At 47.4% G+C, this 21,003-nt stretch overlaps 1 protein-coding gene across 6 annotated transcripts in view; it reads right to left on the bottom strand.

Moving 5' to 3' along the window:
- The window catches only part of LOC106603277 (seizure protein 6), a 254,630-nt gene that overhangs the window by 20,947 nt on the left and 212,680 nt on the right, over positions 1-21,003 (bottom strand). For all 6 annotated transcript variants that reach the window (XM_014196718.2, XM_014196716.2, XM_014196715.2 and 3 more), the window contains exons 6-9: positions 20,677-20,845; positions 19,774-19,940; positions 19,460-19,654; positions 18,316-18,454 (exon numbers count right to left, since the gene is read on the bottom strand). In XM_014196718.2, the coding sequence (XP_014052193.1) occupies positions 18,316-18,454; positions 19,460-19,654; positions 19,774-19,940; positions 20,677-20,845 (670 nt within the window). The remainder of the gene's footprint in view (positions 1-18,315; positions 18,455-19,459; positions 19,655-19,773; positions 19,941-20,676; positions 20,846-21,003) is intronic.

Consider the following 21,003-nt stretch of genomic DNA (forward strand, 5'->3'; position numbering starts at 1 on the left):
CTACCCTGCGCCTGCTCTACGCACGGCAGCCATCAGGCCTCTGCACAGTCCAGTTTGCCCTGTGCCAGCACTTCACCCATGCAGGGCTACTGTGACTACCCAGCCAGGACAGGTGGTGCAGGCTGTGCGCTCCAGACCTCCTGTGCTGGTTCATGGCCCGGTGTATCCAGTTCCTGCTCCGCGTACTAGCCTCAAGGTGCGTGTCCCTAGTCTGGCGTCTCCAAAGCCAGCACCACGCACCAGGCCTCCAGTGCGTCAGCCCAGTCCAGTATGTCCTGTACCCGCTACTCGCACTAGCCTTGGGGTGCGTGTCCCCAGTCTGGTACCTCTAGTACCAGCCTCACGCACCAGGCCTCCAGTGCGTCAGCCCAGTCCAGTTTGTCCTGCTTCTGCTCCTCGCACTAGCCCTGTGGTGCGTGTCCCTAGTCTGGCGCCTCCAAAGACAGCCCCACGCATCAGGCCTTCAGTGCGCAGTCCCCGTCCAGAGCTTCCGACGACAGTTCCCCGTCCAGAGCCTCCGGCGACAGTTTCCCGTTCAGAGCCTCCGGCGACAGTGCCCCATTCAGAGCCTCCGGCGACAGTGCCCCATCCAGAGCTTCCGGCGACAGTGCCCCGTCTAGAGATGTCCCACATTTCGGAGCCTGCAGAGACGGCCCACAGTCCGGAGCCAGCAGAGACGGCCCACAGTCCGGAGCCAGCAGAAACGGCCCACAGTCCGGAGCCAGCAGAGACGGCCCTCCAGTCCGGAGCTCCCAGAGTCGCCCTCCAGTCCGGAGCTAGCTCCCAGAATCGCCCTCCAGTCCGGAGCTCCCAGAGTCGCCCTCCAGTCCGGAGCTCCCATAGTCGCCCTCCAGTCCGGAGCTCCCAGAGTCACCCTCCAGTCCGAGGTCTCCAGCGAGGCGCCTCAGCCCGAGGTCTTCAGCGATGCGCCTTAGTCCAGAGACTTCAGGAGGGGTAAAATATAATAAGCAGTTAGCGGGGGTGGACAGGTTAGGTTGGGGAGTAAGGCTGGAGCCTGAGCCACCTCCGTAGTAGGAGGTTGGGGGGGGTGTAGCACAAGAACCGTCAGTGACGGTGGCCACCCTCCCTTCCCTCCCTTTAGTTTGGGATTATTTTTGTTTTGGGTTTATTTTGGGTTTTTTGTTTAAGGTGCATCCAGGGTCTGCACCTTTGGGGGGGGGGTACTGTCACGTCCTGACCAGTATAAGGGGTTATTTGTTATTGTAGTTTGGTCAGGACGTGGCAGGGGTGTGTTTGTTTTGTGTTGTCAGGGTTTTTGGGTAGTGTTCTATGTTTTGTATTTCTATGTTCTATTTTCTAGTCTATTTTATTGTTTTGACCTTCAATTGGAGGCAGCTGTTCCTCATTGCCTCTAATTGAAGGTCCTATTTAGTAGGGGTGTTTTTCTATGGGTTTTGTGGGTAGTTGTTTCTTGTTTGGCTGTGTGCCTGACAAGACTGTTTTGTCATTCTTTTTGTTCAGTGTTCATTTTATATAATAAAGAAGAAAATGAGCATTCACATCCCCGCTGCATTTTGGTCCAATCCTTACGACGCCGTGACAGTCATTGACCTGGACATGGTGGTGAAGCAGGATGATTGGAATACTGTGAACCATGAGGTTGTGATCCCAGGTGAGGAATGTTGATTAGTAATTACTGTATGAATGAAAATTTACAATGAAATAAATATTTATTTGTCACATGAACCAAATACAACAGTTGTGGACTTTACAGTGAAATGCTTATTTACGAGCCCATTCTCAACAGTCCAGAGTTAAAAAGTAAGACAAATATTTGCTAAAGGAAATAGGAAAACAATAAAAACAATAATGAGGCTATATACAAGGAGTACCAGTACTGAGTCAATGTGCAGGGGTACGAGGTAGTTGAGGTAATTGAGGTTGTCATGCCCTGGCCATAGAGAGGGTTTTATTCTCTATTTTGGTTAGGCCAGGGTATGACTAGGGTGGGCATTCTATGTCCTTTTTTCTATGTTTTGTATTTCTTTGTTTTGGCCGGGTATGGTTCTCAATCAAGGACAGCTGTATATCGTTGTCTCTGATTGGGAGCCATACTTAGGCAGCCTGTTTTCCTTTGGGTTTTGTGGGTGGTTACTTTCTGTTTAGTTCATGTTCCTGACAGAACTGTTTAGCTGTCGTTCGTTTTCGTGTTTTGTTGAAAGTGTTCTATTAAAAGTTAATGATGAGCACTCACCACGCTGCGCCTTGGTCTACTCCTTTCGACGGCCGTTACAGAACCACCCACCACAAGAAGACCAAGCAGCGTGGTATGGAGGAACAGAGGGTTATGGACTCCTGGACTTGGGAGATGATTTTGGACGGAAAGGGACCCTGGACAACGCCTGGGGAGTATCGCCACCCGCAGTGGGAGATCGAGGCAGCGAAGGCAGAACGGCGATACTGGGAGGAACAGGCAAGTCAGCTACAGGAGCCTGAGAGGCATCCCCCCCCAAAAAATTTGGGGGGGCACACAGGGAGTTGGGGTAAGTCAGGTTGGAGACCTGAGCCAACTCCCCGTGCTTATTATGGGGAGCGACGTATCAAGCAGGCACCCTGTTATGCTGAGTTACACACACCAGTGCGCAGCTATAGCCCGGTGCGGTCGATACGGGCTCCTCAGCGTTGCGGTGCTAGAGTTGGCACTCAGCCAGGGATAGGTGCGCCGGCGCAGCACATCTGGCCACCAGTGCGTCTCCTAGGTCCAGCCTACCCTGCGCCTGCTCTACGCACGGCAGCCATCATTCCCCAGCACAGCCCAGTTCGCCCTGTGCCAGCGCTCCGCCCGTGCTGGGCTATAGTGACCATCCAGCCAGGACGGTGTGTGCCAGCCCTGAGCTCCAGATCTCCGGTACGCCTCCATAGCCCAGTACATCCTGTTCCTGCTCCTCGCACTAACCCTAAGGTGCATGTTACCAGTCTGGCACCTCCAAAGCCAGTCCCACGCATCAGGCCTCCAGTGTGCCTGTCCAGCCCAGTACGTCCTGTTCCTGCTCCTCGCATTAGCCCTGAGGTGCGTGTTACCAATCTGGCACCTCCAAAGCCAGTCCCACGCATCAGGCCTCCAGTGCGCATTCCCTGTCCGGAGCTGCCAGAGTCGCCCGCCTGTCCGGAGCCGCCAGAGTCGCCCGCCTGTCCGGAGCCGCCAGAGTCGCCCGCCTGTCCGGAGCTGCCAGAGTCGCCCGCCTGTCCGGAGCCGCCAGAGTCGCCCGCCTGTCCGGGGCGCTCTGCGAGGGCCCCCAGTCCGGGGTCTGCAGCGAGGGTCTCCACTCCAGAAGCGCCACCTAAGTGGGCCAAGCCGAACGTGAAGCGGGGTCCACGTCCCGCACCAGAGCCGCCGCCGTAAGGAAGGCCCACCCGGACCCTCCCCTTTAGAGTCAGGTTTTGCGGCCGGAGTCCGCACCTTAGGGGGGTACTGTCACGCCCTGGCCATAGAGAGGGTTTTATTCTCTATTTTGGTTAGGCCAGGGTGTGACTAGGGTGGGCATTCTATGTCCTTTTTTCTATGTTTTGTATTTATTTGTTTTGGCCGGGTATGGTTCTCAATCAGGGTCAGCTGTATATCGTTGTCTCTGATTGGGAGCCATACTTAGGCAGCCTGTTTTCCTTTGGGTTTTGTGGGTGGTTACTTTCTGTTTAGTTCATGTTCCTGACAGAACTGTTTAGCTGTCGTTCGTTTTCTTTTTTTGTTGAAAGTGTTCTATTTAAAGTTAATGATGAGCACTCACCACGCTGCACCTTGGTCTACTCCTTTCGACGGCCGTTACAGAGGTAGTACAGTATGTACATGTGGGTAGGGATAAAAGAAACTTGGCAATCAGGATATATACGTAATAAAAAGAGTTGCAGCAGCATGTGTAAAGTGTCTATGTGTGTTGGTGTGGTGTCAATGTGTATGTGTGAGCGTATGTAGTGTAAATGTGTGTGTGTGTGTGTTGGAGAGTTAGTGTAGTATGTGTGAATGGAGTCTAGTGAGTGTGCATAGAGCCAGTGTATGGGAGTCAGTGCAAATCAATTAAGATAAATACATAATAAAGGGGGTCAATGTAAATAGTAGGGTAGCCATTTGACTAACTGTTCAGCAGTCTTATGGCTTGTGTCACAGTATCCACAGAAAATGGTGCCCCTCCTCGGCCGGGCGGCGCTCGGCGGTCGTCGGTCTACTAGCTGCCACCGATCTATGTTCTGTGTTCATTGTGTTTTGTCTGTTAAGTCCGCACCTGTTTCCGTTTCTGTAATTAGTAGGGGGTGTATTTAGTTTGTTCCTTGTGGTTTGTGTTTTGTGTGGGATTGTTTATTTGTCAGCGGGCAGGTCTGTGAATGTTTTGTGTTTTTTGCACATTTTTCCCCAGCGGATTCTCGCTAGAGGAATGTTATATTTGCCGGGCTGCGCCCCGTGCGTATCTTTGTTTTCTCGGGGTTAACTGTGTTCCCGTGTGGTCTCTGGGCACACCCTATGCCCTTTCGTTACGCCGAGTGTTTTTTTCGGTGAAATAAATATACCGTTCTACGGCACAACTGGACTACGTCTCCAGCGTTTGACTCTGCCTTTTCCTCCTGCCTTACGGACTCGTGACAGAATCCCGCACCAAATAAAATATGGAGTCAGCAGGAGCGGAAGCACCGTCAGTGGCCGAACAGGTGTCACAGCACCCCAACCTCCTCCACCGCCTGGGCTCGGTGATGGACCAAGTGCTGGCCAGATTGGAGAACTGGGAGAGAGGGGCTTCAATCACCAGACCAGCTCCGGTTCCTCATTCGGCGCCTCTACAAACCCCACCTGAAGCGGGCACGAGCGGCATCCGGATTACACCACCGAGGGAGTTTGAGGGGACAGCTACGGGATGTAAGGGGTTTTTACTACAGATTGAACTCTACCTGGCAACCGTTCGCCCCTCTCCCTCCGACGAAGAAAAGGTGAGCGCCATTGTCTCTTGTCTTAAAGGTAGAGCCCTGGAATGGGCAAACGCGGTTTGGGATGGCCCAGACTCGGCTCGGGGTGACTACTCGGAGTTCACCCGCCGCTTCCGGGCGGTATTCGATCATCCCCCGGAGGGCAGGGCGGCGGGTGAGTGATTGTTTCACTTAAGACAGGGGACGAGGAGCGCTCAGGACTTCGCCCTGGAGTTCAGGACTCTCGCCGCGGGGTCGGGGTTGACATGCTTCGAAGTACGGTAATGGAATATTTAGACATTTTTTGTCACGAATTGCGCCATGCGCACGACCCTGATTTACCATTTCGGATAGTGTCTGGGACGCACGAACAAAACTCCGCTATTCGGATATAACGATGGATTATTTTGGACCAAACCAACATTTGTTATTGAAGTAGCAGTCCTGGGAGTGCATTCTGACGAAGACAACAAAAGGTAATCAAACTTTTATAATAGTAAATCTGATTTTGGTGAAGGCTAAACTTGCCGGGTGTCTAAATAGCTAGCCCGTGATGGCTGGGCTATGTACTTAGAATATTGCAAAATGTGCTTTCACCAAAAAGCTATTTTAAAATCGGACATATCGAGTGCATAGAGGAGTTCTGTATCTATAATTCTTAAAATAATTGTTATGCTTTTTGTGAACGTTTATCGTGAGTAATTTAGTAAATTGTTAGCAAATTCCCCGGAACTACATGCTAGTTCTGAACGTCACATGCTAATGTAAAAAGCAGTTTTTTGATATAAATATGAACTTGATTGAACAAAACATGCATGTATTGTATAACATAATGTCCTAGGTGTGTCATCTGATGAAGATCATCAAAGGTTAGTGCTGCATTTAGCTGTCTTCTGGGTTTTTGTGACATTATATGCTAGCTTGAAAAATGGGTGTCTGATTATTTCTGGCTTGGTACTCTGCTGACATAATCTAATGTTTTGCTTTCGCTGTAAAGCCTTTTTGAAATCGGACAGTGTGTTTAGATAAAGGAGAGTCTTGTCTTTAAAATGCTGTGAAATAGTCATATGTTTGAAAAATTGAAGTTTTTGTATTTTTGAGGAATTTGTAATTCGCGCCACGCCTATCATTGGATATTGGAGCAGGTGTTCCGCTAGCGGAACGTGTAGATGTAAGAGGTTTTAAGGGGTGGTCGAGGGAGTGCTCAGGTAGATGTATAGGAGTTTCCATCGGTGCAACCACGGTGGAGAGTCCAGACCAAGTCTCTACTGTGCACATTCCCTCTGAATATGCCGATTTGGCTATCGCCTTCAGTAAGACGAAGGCGACCCAATTACCACCCCATCGACAGGGGGATTGTGCGATAAACCTCCAGGCTGACGCGGTCCTTCCTAAAAGCCACGTGTATCCTCTGTCTCAGGAGGAGACAGTGGCTATGGAGACATATGTCGCTGAGTCCTTGAGACAGGGATCCATTCGGCCATCTAAATCCCCTGTCTCCTCGAGTTTCTTTTTTGTGAAGAAGAAGGAGGGAGGTCTGCGCCAGTGCATTGACTATAGAGGTCTAAATTCGATCACAGTGGGGTTCAGCTACCCGCTACCTCTCATTGCTACGGCGGTGGAGTCATTTCACGGGGCGTGCTTCTTCACCAAACTAGATCTCAGGAGCGCGTATAACCTGGTGCGTATCCGAGGGGGAGACGAGTGGAAAACCGCATTTAGTACCACATCTGGCCATTATGAGTACCTCGTCATGCCGTATGGGTTGAAAAATGCTCCCGCTGTCTTCCAATCCTTTGTGGACGAGGTTCTCAGAGACATGCTCGGACAGGGTGTGGTGGTGTACATAGATGACATTCTGATCTACTCCGCCATACGCGCCGCGCATGTGGCTCTGGTGCGCAAAGTGCTTGGGCGGCTGCTGGAGCATAACCTATACGTCAAGGCTGAGAAATGTGAGTTCTCCAAACGATCCGTCTCTTTCCTGGGATATCGCATTTCCACCACTGGGGTGGTGATGGAGTGTGATCGCGTTACGGCCGTGCGTAATTGGCCGACCCCTACCACGGTGAAGGAGGTGCAGCGGTTCTTGGGGTTCGCCAATTATTACCGGAGGTTTATCCGGGGTTTTGGTCAGGTGGCAGCTCCCATTACCTCACTGATGAAGGGGGGTCCGGTGCGACTGCGTTGGTCGGCAGAGGCGGACAGAGCCTTCCGTCGTCTGAAGGGTCTGTTTACCGACGCTCCGGTGCTGGCGCATCCGGATCCCTCTTTGCCATTCATAGTAGAGGTGGACGCGTCTGAGGCTGGGGTCGGAGCAGTGCTGTCGCAGCGCTCGGGCGCTCCTCCGAAGTTCCGCCCCTGTGCAATCTTTTCTAAGAAGCTGAGTCCGGCAGGGCAACTATGACGTGGGGGACAGGGAGTTGTTGGCCGTGGTCAAAGCTTTGACAGTGTGGAGACATTGGCTTGAGGGGGCACGTCACCCTTTTCTCATCTGGACCGACCACCGTAACCTGGAGTACATCCGAGCAGCGAGGGGACTTAATCCTCGTCAGGCCAGGTGGGCCATGTTCTTTACGAGGTTCCAATTCACCCTTTCCTACATTCCGGGGTCTCGGAACCGGAAGGCCGACGCACTGTCGCGTCTCTACGACTCCGAGGAACGGACCATCGATCCGACTCCCATACTCCCGGCGTCCTGTCTAGTGGCACCGGTGGTATGGGAGGTGGATACGGACATCGAGCGGGCGGTTCAGGCGGAACCCACTCCCCCTCAATGTCCCGTGGGTCTGAAGTTCGTTCCGCTTGGTGTTCGCGATCGTCTGATCCGATGGGCTCACACTCTACCCTCCTCGGGTCATCCTGGAGTGGAACAGACAGTGCGAGGCCTGAAAGGAAAGTACTGGTGGCCCACCTTGGCTGAGGATGTAAGACACTATGTCTCTTCCTGTTCGGTGTGCTCCCAGTGCAAGGCTCCTAGGCACCTGCCTCGGGGGAAATTACAGCCCTTCCCCGTTCCACAGCGGCCTTGGTCTCACCTCTCGGTGGATTTCCTTACGGCTCTCCCGCCATCTCAGGGGAACACTACCATCCTGGTTGTTGTGGATCGGTTCTCGAAGTCCTGCCGTCTGCTCCTACGGCCCTACAGACCGCGGAGGCCCTATTCACCCATGTCTTCCGGCACTACGGGGTGCCCGAGGACATCGTATCTGATCGGGGTCCCCAGTTTACTTCCAGGGTGTGGAGGTCGTTTATGGAGAGGCTGGGGGTCTCGGTCAGCCTGACCTCGGGTTTTCACCCCGAGAGTAATGGGCAGGTTGAGCGCATTAACCAGGATGTGGGCAGGTTCCTGCGGTCGTATTGCCAGGACCGGCCAGGGGAGTGGGCGAGGTTCGTGCCATGGGCCAAGATGGCCCAGAACTCTCAGCGCCACTCCTCTACTAACCTGTCACCTTTCCAGGTAGTGTTAGGTTATCAGCCGGTCCTGGTGCCCTGGCAGCAGAGCCAGACAGAGGCTGCTGCGGTGGAGGAATGGGTACAGCGCTCTCAAGAGACCTGGAGGGCTGTCCAGGAATGCCTGAGGCGATAGGTCGACAGAAAGAGAGCGCTGACCGCCACCGCAGTGAGGCTCCCGTTTATAATCCGGGGGACAGAGTCTGGCTCTCGACCCGGAACCTGCCCCTCCACCTGCCCTGCCGGAAGCTGGGTCCGCGGTTTGTGGGGCCGTTCAAAGTCCTGAGGAGAATAAACGAGGTGTGTTATAGGTTGCAACTCCCATCATACTACCGTATTAACCCCTCGTTTCATGTGTCTCTCCTCAGGCCGGTGGTAGCTGGTCCACTACAGGACGCTGAGGTGCGGGAGGTCCCTCCTCCCCCCCCTGGACATCGGGGGGGGCCCGGCGTACACAGTCCGGGCCATCCTGGACTCCCGGCGTCGGGTAGGGGGCCTGCAGTACCTCGTGGACTGGGAGGGGTACGGTCCGGAGGAGAGGTGCTGGGTTCCGGTGAGGGACATTTTGGATCCCACTATGCTCCAGGAGTTCCATCGTCTCCGTCCGGACCGGCCAGCGCCTCGCCCTCCGGGCCGTCCCCGAGGCCGGCGTCGGCGCGCTGCGGGAGCCGCGCGTCAGGGGAGGGGTACTGTCACAGTATCCACAGAAAATGGTGCCCCTCCTCAGCCGGGCGGCGCTCGGCGGTCGTCGTCGCCGGTCTACTAGCTGCCACCGATATATGTTCTGTGTTCATTGTGTTTTGTCTGTTTAAGTCCGCACCTGTTTCCGTTTCTGTAATTAGTAGGGGGGGTATTTAGTTTGTTCCTTGTGGTTTGTGTTTTGTTCAGGATTGTTTATTCGTCAGCGGGCAGGTCTGTGAACGTTTTGTGTTTTTTGCACATTTTCATGCACAAGTTCATGTAACATTTTGACCGAAAAGTTGAGTAAATAAAAAAAAGGCTGTGGAACCAGTTATTTAATTATACTTAGCTGAAACAACCAGAGTGTGACACTAGCGTATGAAACCCATAATAAACATTACACATGCACGTGCACACACACAGTGTATACAGTATAAGCATTGGGGCCATCTGAGACTCCCTTCTGGAAGATGAGTGAGGCAGGCTCTCTGATCAGGTCCAACTAAACTGGTCCGTCCCCTTGGCAGAAAGCTCTGAAGAGACAGCAGAGGAAGATGTACAGAGCACCAGAGACTATTGGAGGGGCCCAGGCCTATTGAAAGTGCTGCGTGTGTGTGTACGTGTGCGCACGTGTGTGTGTGTGTGTGTGTGTGTGTGTGTGTGTGTGTGTGTGTGTGTGTGTGTGTGTGTGTGTGTGTGTGTGTGTGTGTGTGTGTGTGTGTGTGTGTGTGTGTGTGTGTGTGTGTTTAAGTGGTGAATTAACAATGTTGAGAGGGCTGGGTAAGTGGCTCAGAGTGGTCTCACTGCCAGAGCATATTCATTTCAAAGCCAACTCTGAGACACACACTAGGGAAAGGGAGAGCATGGAGGCTTAGTGGCTAATCTGGTCAGAGTGTGTGCTGGAAGCTGTGCTGAATATTCAATACACTGGACGAAAACATAGATTTCCACATCAGTAGCAATGCTCTCCCTTTAGGATAGTTCTACAATCTGAGATTTTACCTTGTGTACTTGCAGCTTGTGTTTGAGTGTGTGTCCATGAGTGTGCACGTTTTTGTGTGTGAGTGAAAAAGTCTCAGTAGCAGGACTTGAAATGGATCTATCTACTCTTCATGTTTTTCATAAAAGAAGAAAAGTAAGTTGTGACCTTAAATTACATAAGGTTGGCTTGAACTGCATCCAGCAGTGTTTGGTTTCACATTGGTTCTGGGAACGAAGCCATTAGCTTTCTGACCGGTAAAACAGAAACGTTTTTAAACGTTCTGAAAACGGAAGTGGAAATTTCGCCTGTTGTATGATTTTTTTTTTTATGTTGCAGGGAGATTCTGAGAACATTTTACTCCAGTTCCTTTAAAGGCTTCCTGGGTGGTTTTATTAACGCTCTGAAAACCAAAATTAGAGTTTTTTTAAAATAACTTCCTTAAAACTTTCACAAAAATGTTCAAAAAGACTTTTAGGAAGACTGATAGCTTATTTTGGGTTAACTTTTTTGAACTCCAAGAACCGATAGAACACATGAAAACACTTTTTTTTATTGTGACACGATCACTGTGATTCAAACCTATAATCTTCTGTTCTCTATCCATGGAATTACTCCACCGCGCCACCAGAATGGAGCAAGTTTTTTTTTATACATACAAACCCAATTATTTTTGTCTATTCAAACAGACTAACGAAACAAACACTCATTAAGATCAGCTGTGGCCAATTAGTGGATGAGGCCAACACACCTGAACAAACAGACGATAGAGTTTTGTTGATGCTGAGAATGGAATGTATTTGTTTTTAAATAACATTCTTTGAACATTAAAGTTTTCTTGTGGTGTTTATGGAAAGTTTTCTTAATGTTTTCGGAACAATTTGAGAACATTAATTTAAATAGAACCATCAGGAAACCTGTAGGAAACGTTGAAGTATTTCAGTGTTGAAGTACTGAAATTCCCACATAAGAACGTTGATTCTTAACATTCTTGGAACAGTTTGAAAACATTACTTTAAATAGAGCCATGAGGAAACCTGAAGGAATCATTATGTTGAAGTACTGAAATTCCCACAAAAGATCATTGTTTCTTAACGTTCTCTGAAGTATTTGAGAACATTCCCAATTTCAAACCAGTTGGAGAATGTTCCTAAAACATTTAAATTAAATGTAACCATGTCTGAACTTTTAGGAAACATTCTGCTAAAGTAGTGGTCACCAACAGGTGGATCGCAATCAACTGGTCGATCTCCAAGGCATTCCTAGTTGATTGACAAACATTTCTGTTAAAAAAACTATGATAAAGCATTGTGTTCCTATTTATTTTTTATTTGTCTCGCACTGTTGGCAGAAGTTACATCCAATTTAGCTGCCCTGCACGCCGGGTAGGCGAAGTGTTCCCATTTTGAACCATTTTATGTGTCTGAAGGTACAAACTATATACAGTTGAAGTCGGAAGTTTACATACACTTAGGTTGGAGTCATTAAAACTAGGTTTACAACCACTCCACAAATTTCTTGTTAACAAAATATAGTTTTGGCAAGTCGGTTAGGACATCTACCTTGTGCATGACAAGTCATTTTTTCAACAATTATTTATAGACAGATTATTTCACTTATAATTCACTGTCTCACAATTCCAGTGGGTCAGGAGTTTACATACACTAAGTTGACTGTGCCTTTAAACAGCTTGAAAAATTCCAGAAAATTATGTCATGGCTTTAGAAGCTTCTGATAGGCTAATTGACATCATTTGAGTCAATTGGAGGTGTACCTGTGGATGTATTTGTATATGTACTGTGAACCATCAGATCCTCCTCTCCACCCTCTCCGAGTTGGGCATCTCCGGCGCGGCCCACGCTTGGATTGCGTCCTACCTGACAGGTCGCTCCTACCAGGTGGCGTGGCAAGAATCTGTCTCCGCACCATGCGCTCTCACCACTGGTGTCCCCCAGGGCTCTGTTCTAGGCCCTCTCCTATTCTCGCTATACACCAAGTCACTTGGCTCTGTCATATCCTCACATGGTCTCTCCTATCATTGCTATGCAGACGACACACAATTAATCTTCTCCTTTCCCCCTTCTGATAACCAGGCGGCGAATCGCATCTCTGCATGTCTGTCAGACATATCAGTGTGGATGACGGATCACCACCTCAAGCTGAACCTCGGCAAGACGGAGCTGCTCTTCCTCCCGGGGAAGGACTGCCCGTTCCATGATCTCGCCATCACGGTTGACAACTCCCTTGTGTCCTCCTCCCAGAGTGCTAAGAACCTTGGCGTGATCCTGGACAACACCCTGTCGTTCTCCACTAACATCAAGGCGGTGACCCGATCCTGTAGGTTCATGCTCTACAACATTCGCAGAGTACGACCCTGCCTCACACAGGAAGCGGCGCAGGTCCTAATCTGGGCACTTGTCATCTCCCGTCTGGATTACTGCAACTCGCTGTTGGCTGGGCTCCCTGCCCGTGCCATTAAACCCCTACAACTCATCCAGAACGCCGCAGCCCGTCTGGTGTTCAACCTTCCCAAGTTCTCTCACGTCACCCCGCTCCTCCGCTCTCTCCACTGGCTTCCAGTTGAAGCTCGCATCCGCTACAAGACCATGGTGATTGCCTACGGAGCTGTGAAGGGAACGGCACCTCCATACCTTCAGGCTCTGATCAGGCCCTACACCCAAACAAGGGCACTGCGTTCATCCACCTCTGGCCTGCTGGCCCCCCTACCTCTGAGGAAGCACAGTTCCCGCTCAGCCCAGTCAAAACTGTTCGCTGCTCTGGCACCCCAATGGTGGAACAAGCTCCCTCACGACGCCAGGACAGCGGAGTCAATCACCACCTTCCGGAGACACCTGAAACCCCACCTCTTTAAGGAATACCTAGGATAGGATAAAGTAATCCTTCCAACCCCCCCCTTAAAATATTTAGATGCACTATTGTAAAGTGGTTGTTCCACTGGATATCATAAGGTGAATGCACCAATTTGTAAGTCGCTCTGGATAAGAGCGTGTGCTAAATGACTTAAATGTAAATGTAAATGTATTTTAAGGCCTACCTTCAAACTCTTGATGCTTCACATCATGGGAAAATCAAATGAAATCAGCCAAGACCTCAGAAAAACAATTGTAGACCTCCACAAGTCTGGTTCATCCTTGGGAGCAATTTCCAAATGACTGAAGGTACCACATTCATCTGTACAAACAATAGTAAACAGGTATAAACACCATGGGATCACGCAGCCATCATACCGCTCAGGGAGGAGACGCGTTCTGTCTCCTAGAGATGAACGTACTTTGGTGTGAAAAGTGCAAATCAATCCCAGAACAACAGCAAAGGACCTTGTGAAGATGCTGGATGAAACAGGTACAAAAGTATCTACATCCACAGTAAAACAAGTCCTATATCGACATAACCTAAAAGGCCGCTCAGCAAGGAAGAAGCCACTGCTCCAAAACCGCCATAAAAAAGCCAGACTACGGTGTGCAACTGCACATCGGGACAAAGATTGTACTTTTTGGAGAAATGTCCTCTGGTCTGATGAAACAAAAATAGAACTGTTTGGCCATAATGACCATCGTTATGTTTGGAGGAAAAAGGGAGAGGCTTGCAAGCCGAAGAACACCATCCCAACCGTGAAGCATGGGGGTGGCAGCATCATGTTGTGGGGGTGCTTTGCTGCAGGAGGGACTGGTGCACTTCACAAAATAGATGGCATAATGAGGTAGGAGAATTTGGTTGCTTCAATATATCCACTTCTCAAGACATCAGTCAGGAAGTTAAAGTTTGGTCACAAATGGGTCTTCCAAATGGACAATGACCCCAAGCATACTTCCAAAGTTGTGGCAAAATGGCTTAAGGACAACAAAGTCAAGGTATTGGAGTGGCCATCACAAAGCCCTGACCTCAATCCTATAGAAAATTTGTGGGCAGAACTGAAAAAGCGTGTGCGAGCAAGGAGGTCTACAAACCTGACTCAGTTACATCAGCTCTGTCAGGAGGAATGGGCCAAAATTCAACCAACTTATTGTGGGAAGCTTGTGGAAGGCTACCCGAAACATTTGACCCAAGTTAAACAATTTAAAGGCAATGCTACCAAATACTAATTGAGTGTATGTAAACTTCTGACCCACTGGGAATGTGATGAAAGAAATAAAAGCTGAAATAAATAATTCTCTCTACTATTATTCTGACATTTCACATTCTTAAAATAAAGTGGTGACCTAACTGACCTAAGACAGGGAATTTGTACTAGGATTAAATGTCAGGAATTGTGAAAAACGTAGTTTAAATTGTATTTGGCTAAGGTGTATGTAAACTTCCGACTTCAACTGTAGGTCTACCTTTGGCTAATCGGATGGCTCAGATTACCGTGTCTGCTGTAACGTAGCAGGCAAAAAAGAAAGTTCATACTGTGAGAAGGCCAGCATCCCGGAATCACCTCTTCACTGTTGATGTTGAGACTGTTGCTTTGACGGTACTATTTAATGAAGCTGCCAGTTGAGGACTTGTGAGGCGTCTGTTTCTCAAACTAGACACTCAAATGTACTTGTCCTCTTGCTCAGTTGTGCACAGGGGCCTCCCACTCCTCTTTCTATTCTGGTTAGAGCCAGTTTGCGCCGTTCTGTGAAGGGAGTAGTACTCAGCATTGTATGAGATCTTCAGTTTCTTGGCGATTTCTCGCATGGAATAGCCTTAATTTCTCAGAACAATAGACTGACGAGTTTCAGAAGAAGGGTCTTTGTATCTGGCCATTTTGAGCCTGTAATCGAACCCACAAATGCTGATGCTCTAGATACTCAACTAGTCTAAAGAAGGCCAGTTTTATTGCTTCTTTAATCAGCACTACAGTTTTCAACTGTGCTAACATAATTGCAAAAGGGTTTTCTAATGATCAATCAGCCTTTTAAAAGTATAAACTTGGATTAGCTAACATAACGTGCCATTGGAACACAGGAGTGATGGTTGCTGATAATGGGCCTCTGTACGCCTATGAAGATATTCTATAAAAAAATCAGCCGTTTCCATTTACAACATTAACAATGCCTACACTGTATTTCTGATCATTTTGATGTTATTTTAATGGACAAAAAATGTTATTTTCTTTCAAGAACAAAGACATTTCTAAGTGACCCCAAACTTTTGAACGGTAGTGTATATATTTTAAAATGTTGTGAGCAACAATGCATTGGCAATAGCCTACTGCACAAACCTCATGGCAACAGTACTTTTATTAATAGGTTAATGTTGCATAGGCTTAAGTTTATGTCATGTTTGTATTTTGACTCAGAAAACATTGATAACCACTGTGTTAAAGTAATGAAATACAATGAAAATAATGTTATATTCTTTGTCAAGTTCCTTAACCTTTTCCCGTGTGTGTTACAAATATCTCTAACTGTCGCGCCAGAGTGAGTTTATTTATGCGTATGATGTCAGAACGCACTCACTGTTCCAAAATGTGATTGTTACATAACAGGACAGTTAATGCATGCTGCTCTCAAACCAAGGCACGCGAGCTGATAATTATCTATAGGCTGTTTCAACTTGTCAATAAAAAAAAAGAAATTCAAACAAGTTTTATTTTCTAGCAACCGTTTGAATTAAGGTGTGTTCTGCCTCCTCATTAATTCACATAGAAGTAGCACATTTCACTGTTGCGGACAATTTACATTTGAGGCATTACTGAGCCAAACAAATGATTTTCTTTGACAGAGCCCAAGCACTTCCCCAGTGTTTCCCAGATCAAGTATGCAGACATTTGCACATCTATTGTCAGAAAAGAACTTGCGCAAACATTTTCCCCCTGGCACATTTTCTGGCTGGCGCTTGCATTGCCTTCATTGTTGTTTTCTTTACTACTATTAACTTTGGACATGTGTGCAAAGTAAGTGCCTTATTGTGTTATCATTATAGCTTGTTTCTGTATATCGTGTTGTCGTTTCTACTGCAGCACACCCTTTGTATGTACGGAGCATACTATATTTATTGTTTTATTCACGTTTTCAAGTTCTAGTGACAAATCATGCATTCCGATTCTTGAATAGATTGTGATGTACACAAATTATGTGCATTTTTAAAGGTTGTGATGTACTTTTTTGAAGGTTGTTCTGATTATGATGAGGTAATGCTAAGCTAATTGCCAGCAATGTGTGGGGCCATGCTTGTTGACATCATACAATGCATTCTGTTGTCACATAAACGTCAGACCAAAGATGTGAAGGGATGGTTCATTAGTCTTTTCAAGTAAACTTCCGTAAGTGAATGATGGAAGTGAATGATGGTAGACGACACAACTCCCTTCAACATACATGCTGCAAACAGACCAAACTTATCATCAAACTCTTACATTTGGTTGATGTGAAAAACAAACATGGCAGCGCGCACAAACTACCCATCGTCGGATTACTTGTACATTTTTTGAAAGTGTTTTACTCAATTATGTCGATCACCGGTGAGCTCACACGTAATGAATTGTACAGTGGGGCAAAAAAGTATTTAGTCAGCCATCAATTGTGCAAGTTCTCCCACTTAAAAACACGAGAGAGGCCTGTAATTTTCATCATAGGTACACGTCATCTATGACAGACAAAATTTGAAAACAAATTCCTGAAAATCACATTGTAGGATTTTTTATGAATTTATTTGTAAATCATGGTGGAAAATAAGTATTTGGTCACCTACAAACAAGCAAGATTTCTGGCTCTCACAGACCTGTAACTTATTCTTTAAGAGGCTCCTCTGTCCTCCACTCGTTACCTGTATTAATGGCACCTGTTTGAACTTGTTATCAGTATAAAAGACACCTGTCCACAACCTCAAACAGTCACACTCCAAACTCCACTATGGCCAAGACCAAAGAGCTGTCAAAGGACACCAGAAACAAAATTGTAGACCTGCACCAGGCTGGGAAGACTGAATCTGCAATAGGTAAGCAGCTTGGTTTGAAGAAATCAACTGTGGGAGCAATTATTAGGAAATGGAAGACATACAAGACCACTGATAATCTCCCTCGATCTGGGGCTCCACGCAAGATCTCACCCTGTGGGGTCAAAATGATCACAAGAACGGTGAGCAAAAATCCCAGAACCACACGGGGGGACCTAGTGAATGACCTGCAGAGAGCTGGGACCAAAGTAACAAAGCCTACCATCAGCAAGGGCATTGAAGATGAAACGTGGCTGGGTCTTTCAGCATGGCAATGATCCCAAACACACCGCCCGGGCAACGAAGGAGTGGCTTCGTAAGAAGCATTTCAAGGTCCTGGAGTGGCCTAGCCAGTCTCCAGATCTCAACCCCATAGAAAATCTTTGCAGGGAGTTGAAAGTCCGTGTTGCCCAGCGACAGCCCCAAAACATCACTGCTCTAGAGGAGATCTGCATGGAGGAATGGGCCAAAATACCAGCAACAGTGTGTGAAAACCTGGTGAAGACTTACAGAAAACGTTTGACCTGTGTCATTGCCAACAAAGGGTATATAACAAAGTATTGAGAAACTTTTGTTATTGACCAAATACTTATTTTCCACCATAATTTGCAAATAAATTCATTAAAAATCCTACAATGTGATTTTCTGGATTTTTTTCTCTCATTTTGTCTGTCATAGTTCAAGTTTACCTATGATGAAACTTACAGGCCTCTCTCATCTTTTTAGGTGGGAGAACTTGCACAATTGGTGGCTGACTAAATACTTTTTTGCTCCACTGTAAATAGTAATTGCTATTAGTTAATTCATATTATGGTGTCTGTCAGTCGAGAGCTCAATAGGACCGTTTGTGTTAGGTCACTCTTTCCTCAGTTAGCGCTACAACTAATACAGCCTGCATTTTCCGGTTTGGATGAGAGTTGTGTTATGCTGTTGCTACTTCTGTGAATGTCGGAACATTGCATCCAAAACGAAACTGCTCACATTGAGGACATAACGTTGTGAAGACTATTTATGCAAAATGTTTCTGTGTAAAAACAGTGTGGCTAGCTCAAACGCTGACTGTTGTGTCTATCGTAACTGGACGTTATAAATAACTGTTCTAATCACACCGGTTTGAGCGTATGTTGCAGGGACCACCGTAGAATGATCACACTTGTGTGTTCGTACGTGTCAAAGGGTTAAAAGCGCTAATAATGTTCCAAAGCCAAGCAACTATCCTGCACCATTCACAGAAAGCTGTACGCTAAATAACCAAAGGACAACCACACTCTCACCAAGCTCTAAGAAACATATGGTTCTCAGAACATGATGTGATAGCTGGGCAGTGACCACTATGGCTGCTGTTGGAGCGGAGAGCTGTCACTTACACTTGGATGTCCAGCATAATCCTCTTGTCCTCTTCCACGTGGATGCCCCAGATGCAGTCCTGGCCTTTGTCGTAGGTCTCCGGCCAGTTTGGAGAGAGAACCACCCCGGCTGAGTCTGTGATTTCACCACTACACACAGCTGGGACACACACACAAACACAGAGTCAAATCCAAGTACTGAGAAACACATTAATTCATGGCCAACACTTTTGTGATAATCCAAAATAGTTCGCACAAAGATAAAAGTAAACACCAAGATCAAGCTAACAGCATGTACATGTACGCCTACTCACAGTAAAGTGATTGAACATCTAAAATGGCAGTGCCAGCTGAGCTAATGATATGAAATAACATGTGGTTTTGCTGTTGGTCTGGGGACTGTGGGACATCTTTCAAATGCCGTGTGAATTCACATGGGTAAATAAGAGACGGCGATGAAAGAGCATCACTGCTGAACAGAATACCATTCATAATGACTTTCCATGCTCCTTGAAAACTCAAGAGCAAGAGGGGTGGTATAGAACCATTACAAATGGCTAACACTGTAAAATACAGTACTGTAGCTCAGCAGAAATTGAATCCTTTAATGTCTACCTTTGCCGAAGAGCTGTAAGATCAAGGGCAGTGTGGTGTGGGGGCACAGTGCGGGGGAAGTAGATAAAGTGTAAGCGGTTGTGAGGTCAGTGTGTGTGTGTCTGTGGGAAAGAGAAAGAGTGAGAGAGAAAAAGCTAAAGTAAAGGGGGGAAAGGGAGCAAGAGAGTGAGAGAGAGAGAGAGAGAGAAATAAAGAAAGAAAGGAAGAATTAATGAAAGAAAAGGATGGTGAAAGAGAAAGAGAGAGAGCAGCAGGGAGAAAGAGAGAATACAGGCTTTGATGGCCATTGGCCATATGGCTCAGTGTGTAGCCTAGACTGCACAGGGGAATACCTTTAGTCTGTAGCACTACTGAAACCTGCCCTCGAAACACATGGGCTAGGATGCATTACATATTGAAAAGTCATTGAGGATCAGATCCTAGGAGACTGGGGTAGCTGGGTTTATTGTGGTTGGGGTTCCTAGATTGTACTCAGATGCTGATAGAGAATTAGCCAACCACGAGCAGAGGAAATTCTGTGGCCTGGCTTTGTAATGGGATGAGGACTGACCCCTGCATGCTGGCTCTGTCTCGTTCCACTGGGGGTTCTCTGCGTCCAGACACTCGATGATGACTGAGCCCTGCTCCAGAGTGTAGCCAGGGTCACAGGCAAACTCCACCACCGCACCCACACCGTAGGCTGTGTCACTGCTGGTGAAGTTGCCATATTTCACAAATGGCCCATAGCATGTGCCCTTTGCAAAAGCTGCAGGACACAAATCACACGTGGATTTTTTGTTACAATAAGTCACCATCTATCCTCAATTTCACATTACTTAGCATAGGTTGAATAAATGCTAGTATTCTGTTGATTCTTTGAAGTACCTTCATATCTGATAGCTGCTCCCGTAGAGGTGACCGTCCCATCTGTGGTGAACTCCACAAAGAGGTGACGGCCTGTGCTCACCACGCCCTCATTGGGCAGGTACTCCACCTCATAGGAGTCATACACCGGAGGGGAGTCAATGTTGTTCCCATTCTTTATAAGGAGTCTGAAACACCATCAAAAATAGTGCTTAATAAAATGGGGGAAGGGGGAATGAGACACACTTGCCATTGAGGACTAAGAGAAACATCCAAAAGGAGTGGTGAGTGGTTCTGAAGTGCCGCTCATTGTTTCATCTTTGGCCGTAATAACCCTGTGATAAGATTCTACACAATTCGGCAGCAAGCGGCTTTATTAAATGTCAGTTTGTTACCATAGCCTTGAGACATAGTAGTTATGGTACAAAAATGTAATTAAATACCGTCTCCCCGCGTCTGAGTGGCCTCTATAGTCCCTCAATTAATTTGCAAGAGGAAATACAGTTAATTATTTGAAATGACATAAAGCCGTTACAATTTCATCCTCCAATCCGTTCAAATTTGACTCATAGTCACTGACATATGGGATTTAGTTGCCTAGCCTTAGCAAGCATATGCCTATTTAAGGCATACAATTAGGCTAGGTGTTGTTGCCCAGTGTTGCATTGCATTCTGACAGCCTGAGGTAAAATCTGCCATATCTAGCCCAACTGGCAACTAATTAGCAACAAATAAAAGAGACGCCTCCAAGTTCTACCACTTGAGCACGCACCAACACCCCCCTTCACACACACACACACACACACACACACACACACACACACACACACACACACACACACACACACACACACACACACACACACACACACACACACACACACACACACACAGAGCTTCCATCCATCTTTCTGTGTACTCTACCTGTCATCATCCTCAGCCAAAGCCATTTTCTCAAAGTGAACATGAAGCCGGTGGCCTTCAGGAGCTTCCAGTACCCAATGGCACGTCAAGTTGTTGCTGTAGTTGCCAGGGAATCCAGGAGAGACAATACGGCCCAACGTGGCATTTTTAATCATACCACCACAGGAAGCTGTATTGAGGATGGATTTGATAAGAGAGATAAGGAGACGGAGTGAGAGGAAGGGAAGGATAGGACACAGAGAGAAAAAGTTAGACATAAAAATAACTTAAATGTCCCTTTGTAGAAAGGCTTATTTTCTATAAAAATGTTGGTTTTCTGCTCTCTCT

This window comes from Salmo salar, chromosome ssa04, assembly GCF_905237065.1.
Source record: "Salmo salar chromosome ssa04, Ssal_v3.1, whole genome shotgun sequence".
Lineage (NCBI taxonomy): Eukaryota > Metazoa > Chordata > Actinopteri > Salmoniformes > Salmonidae > Salmo > Salmo salar.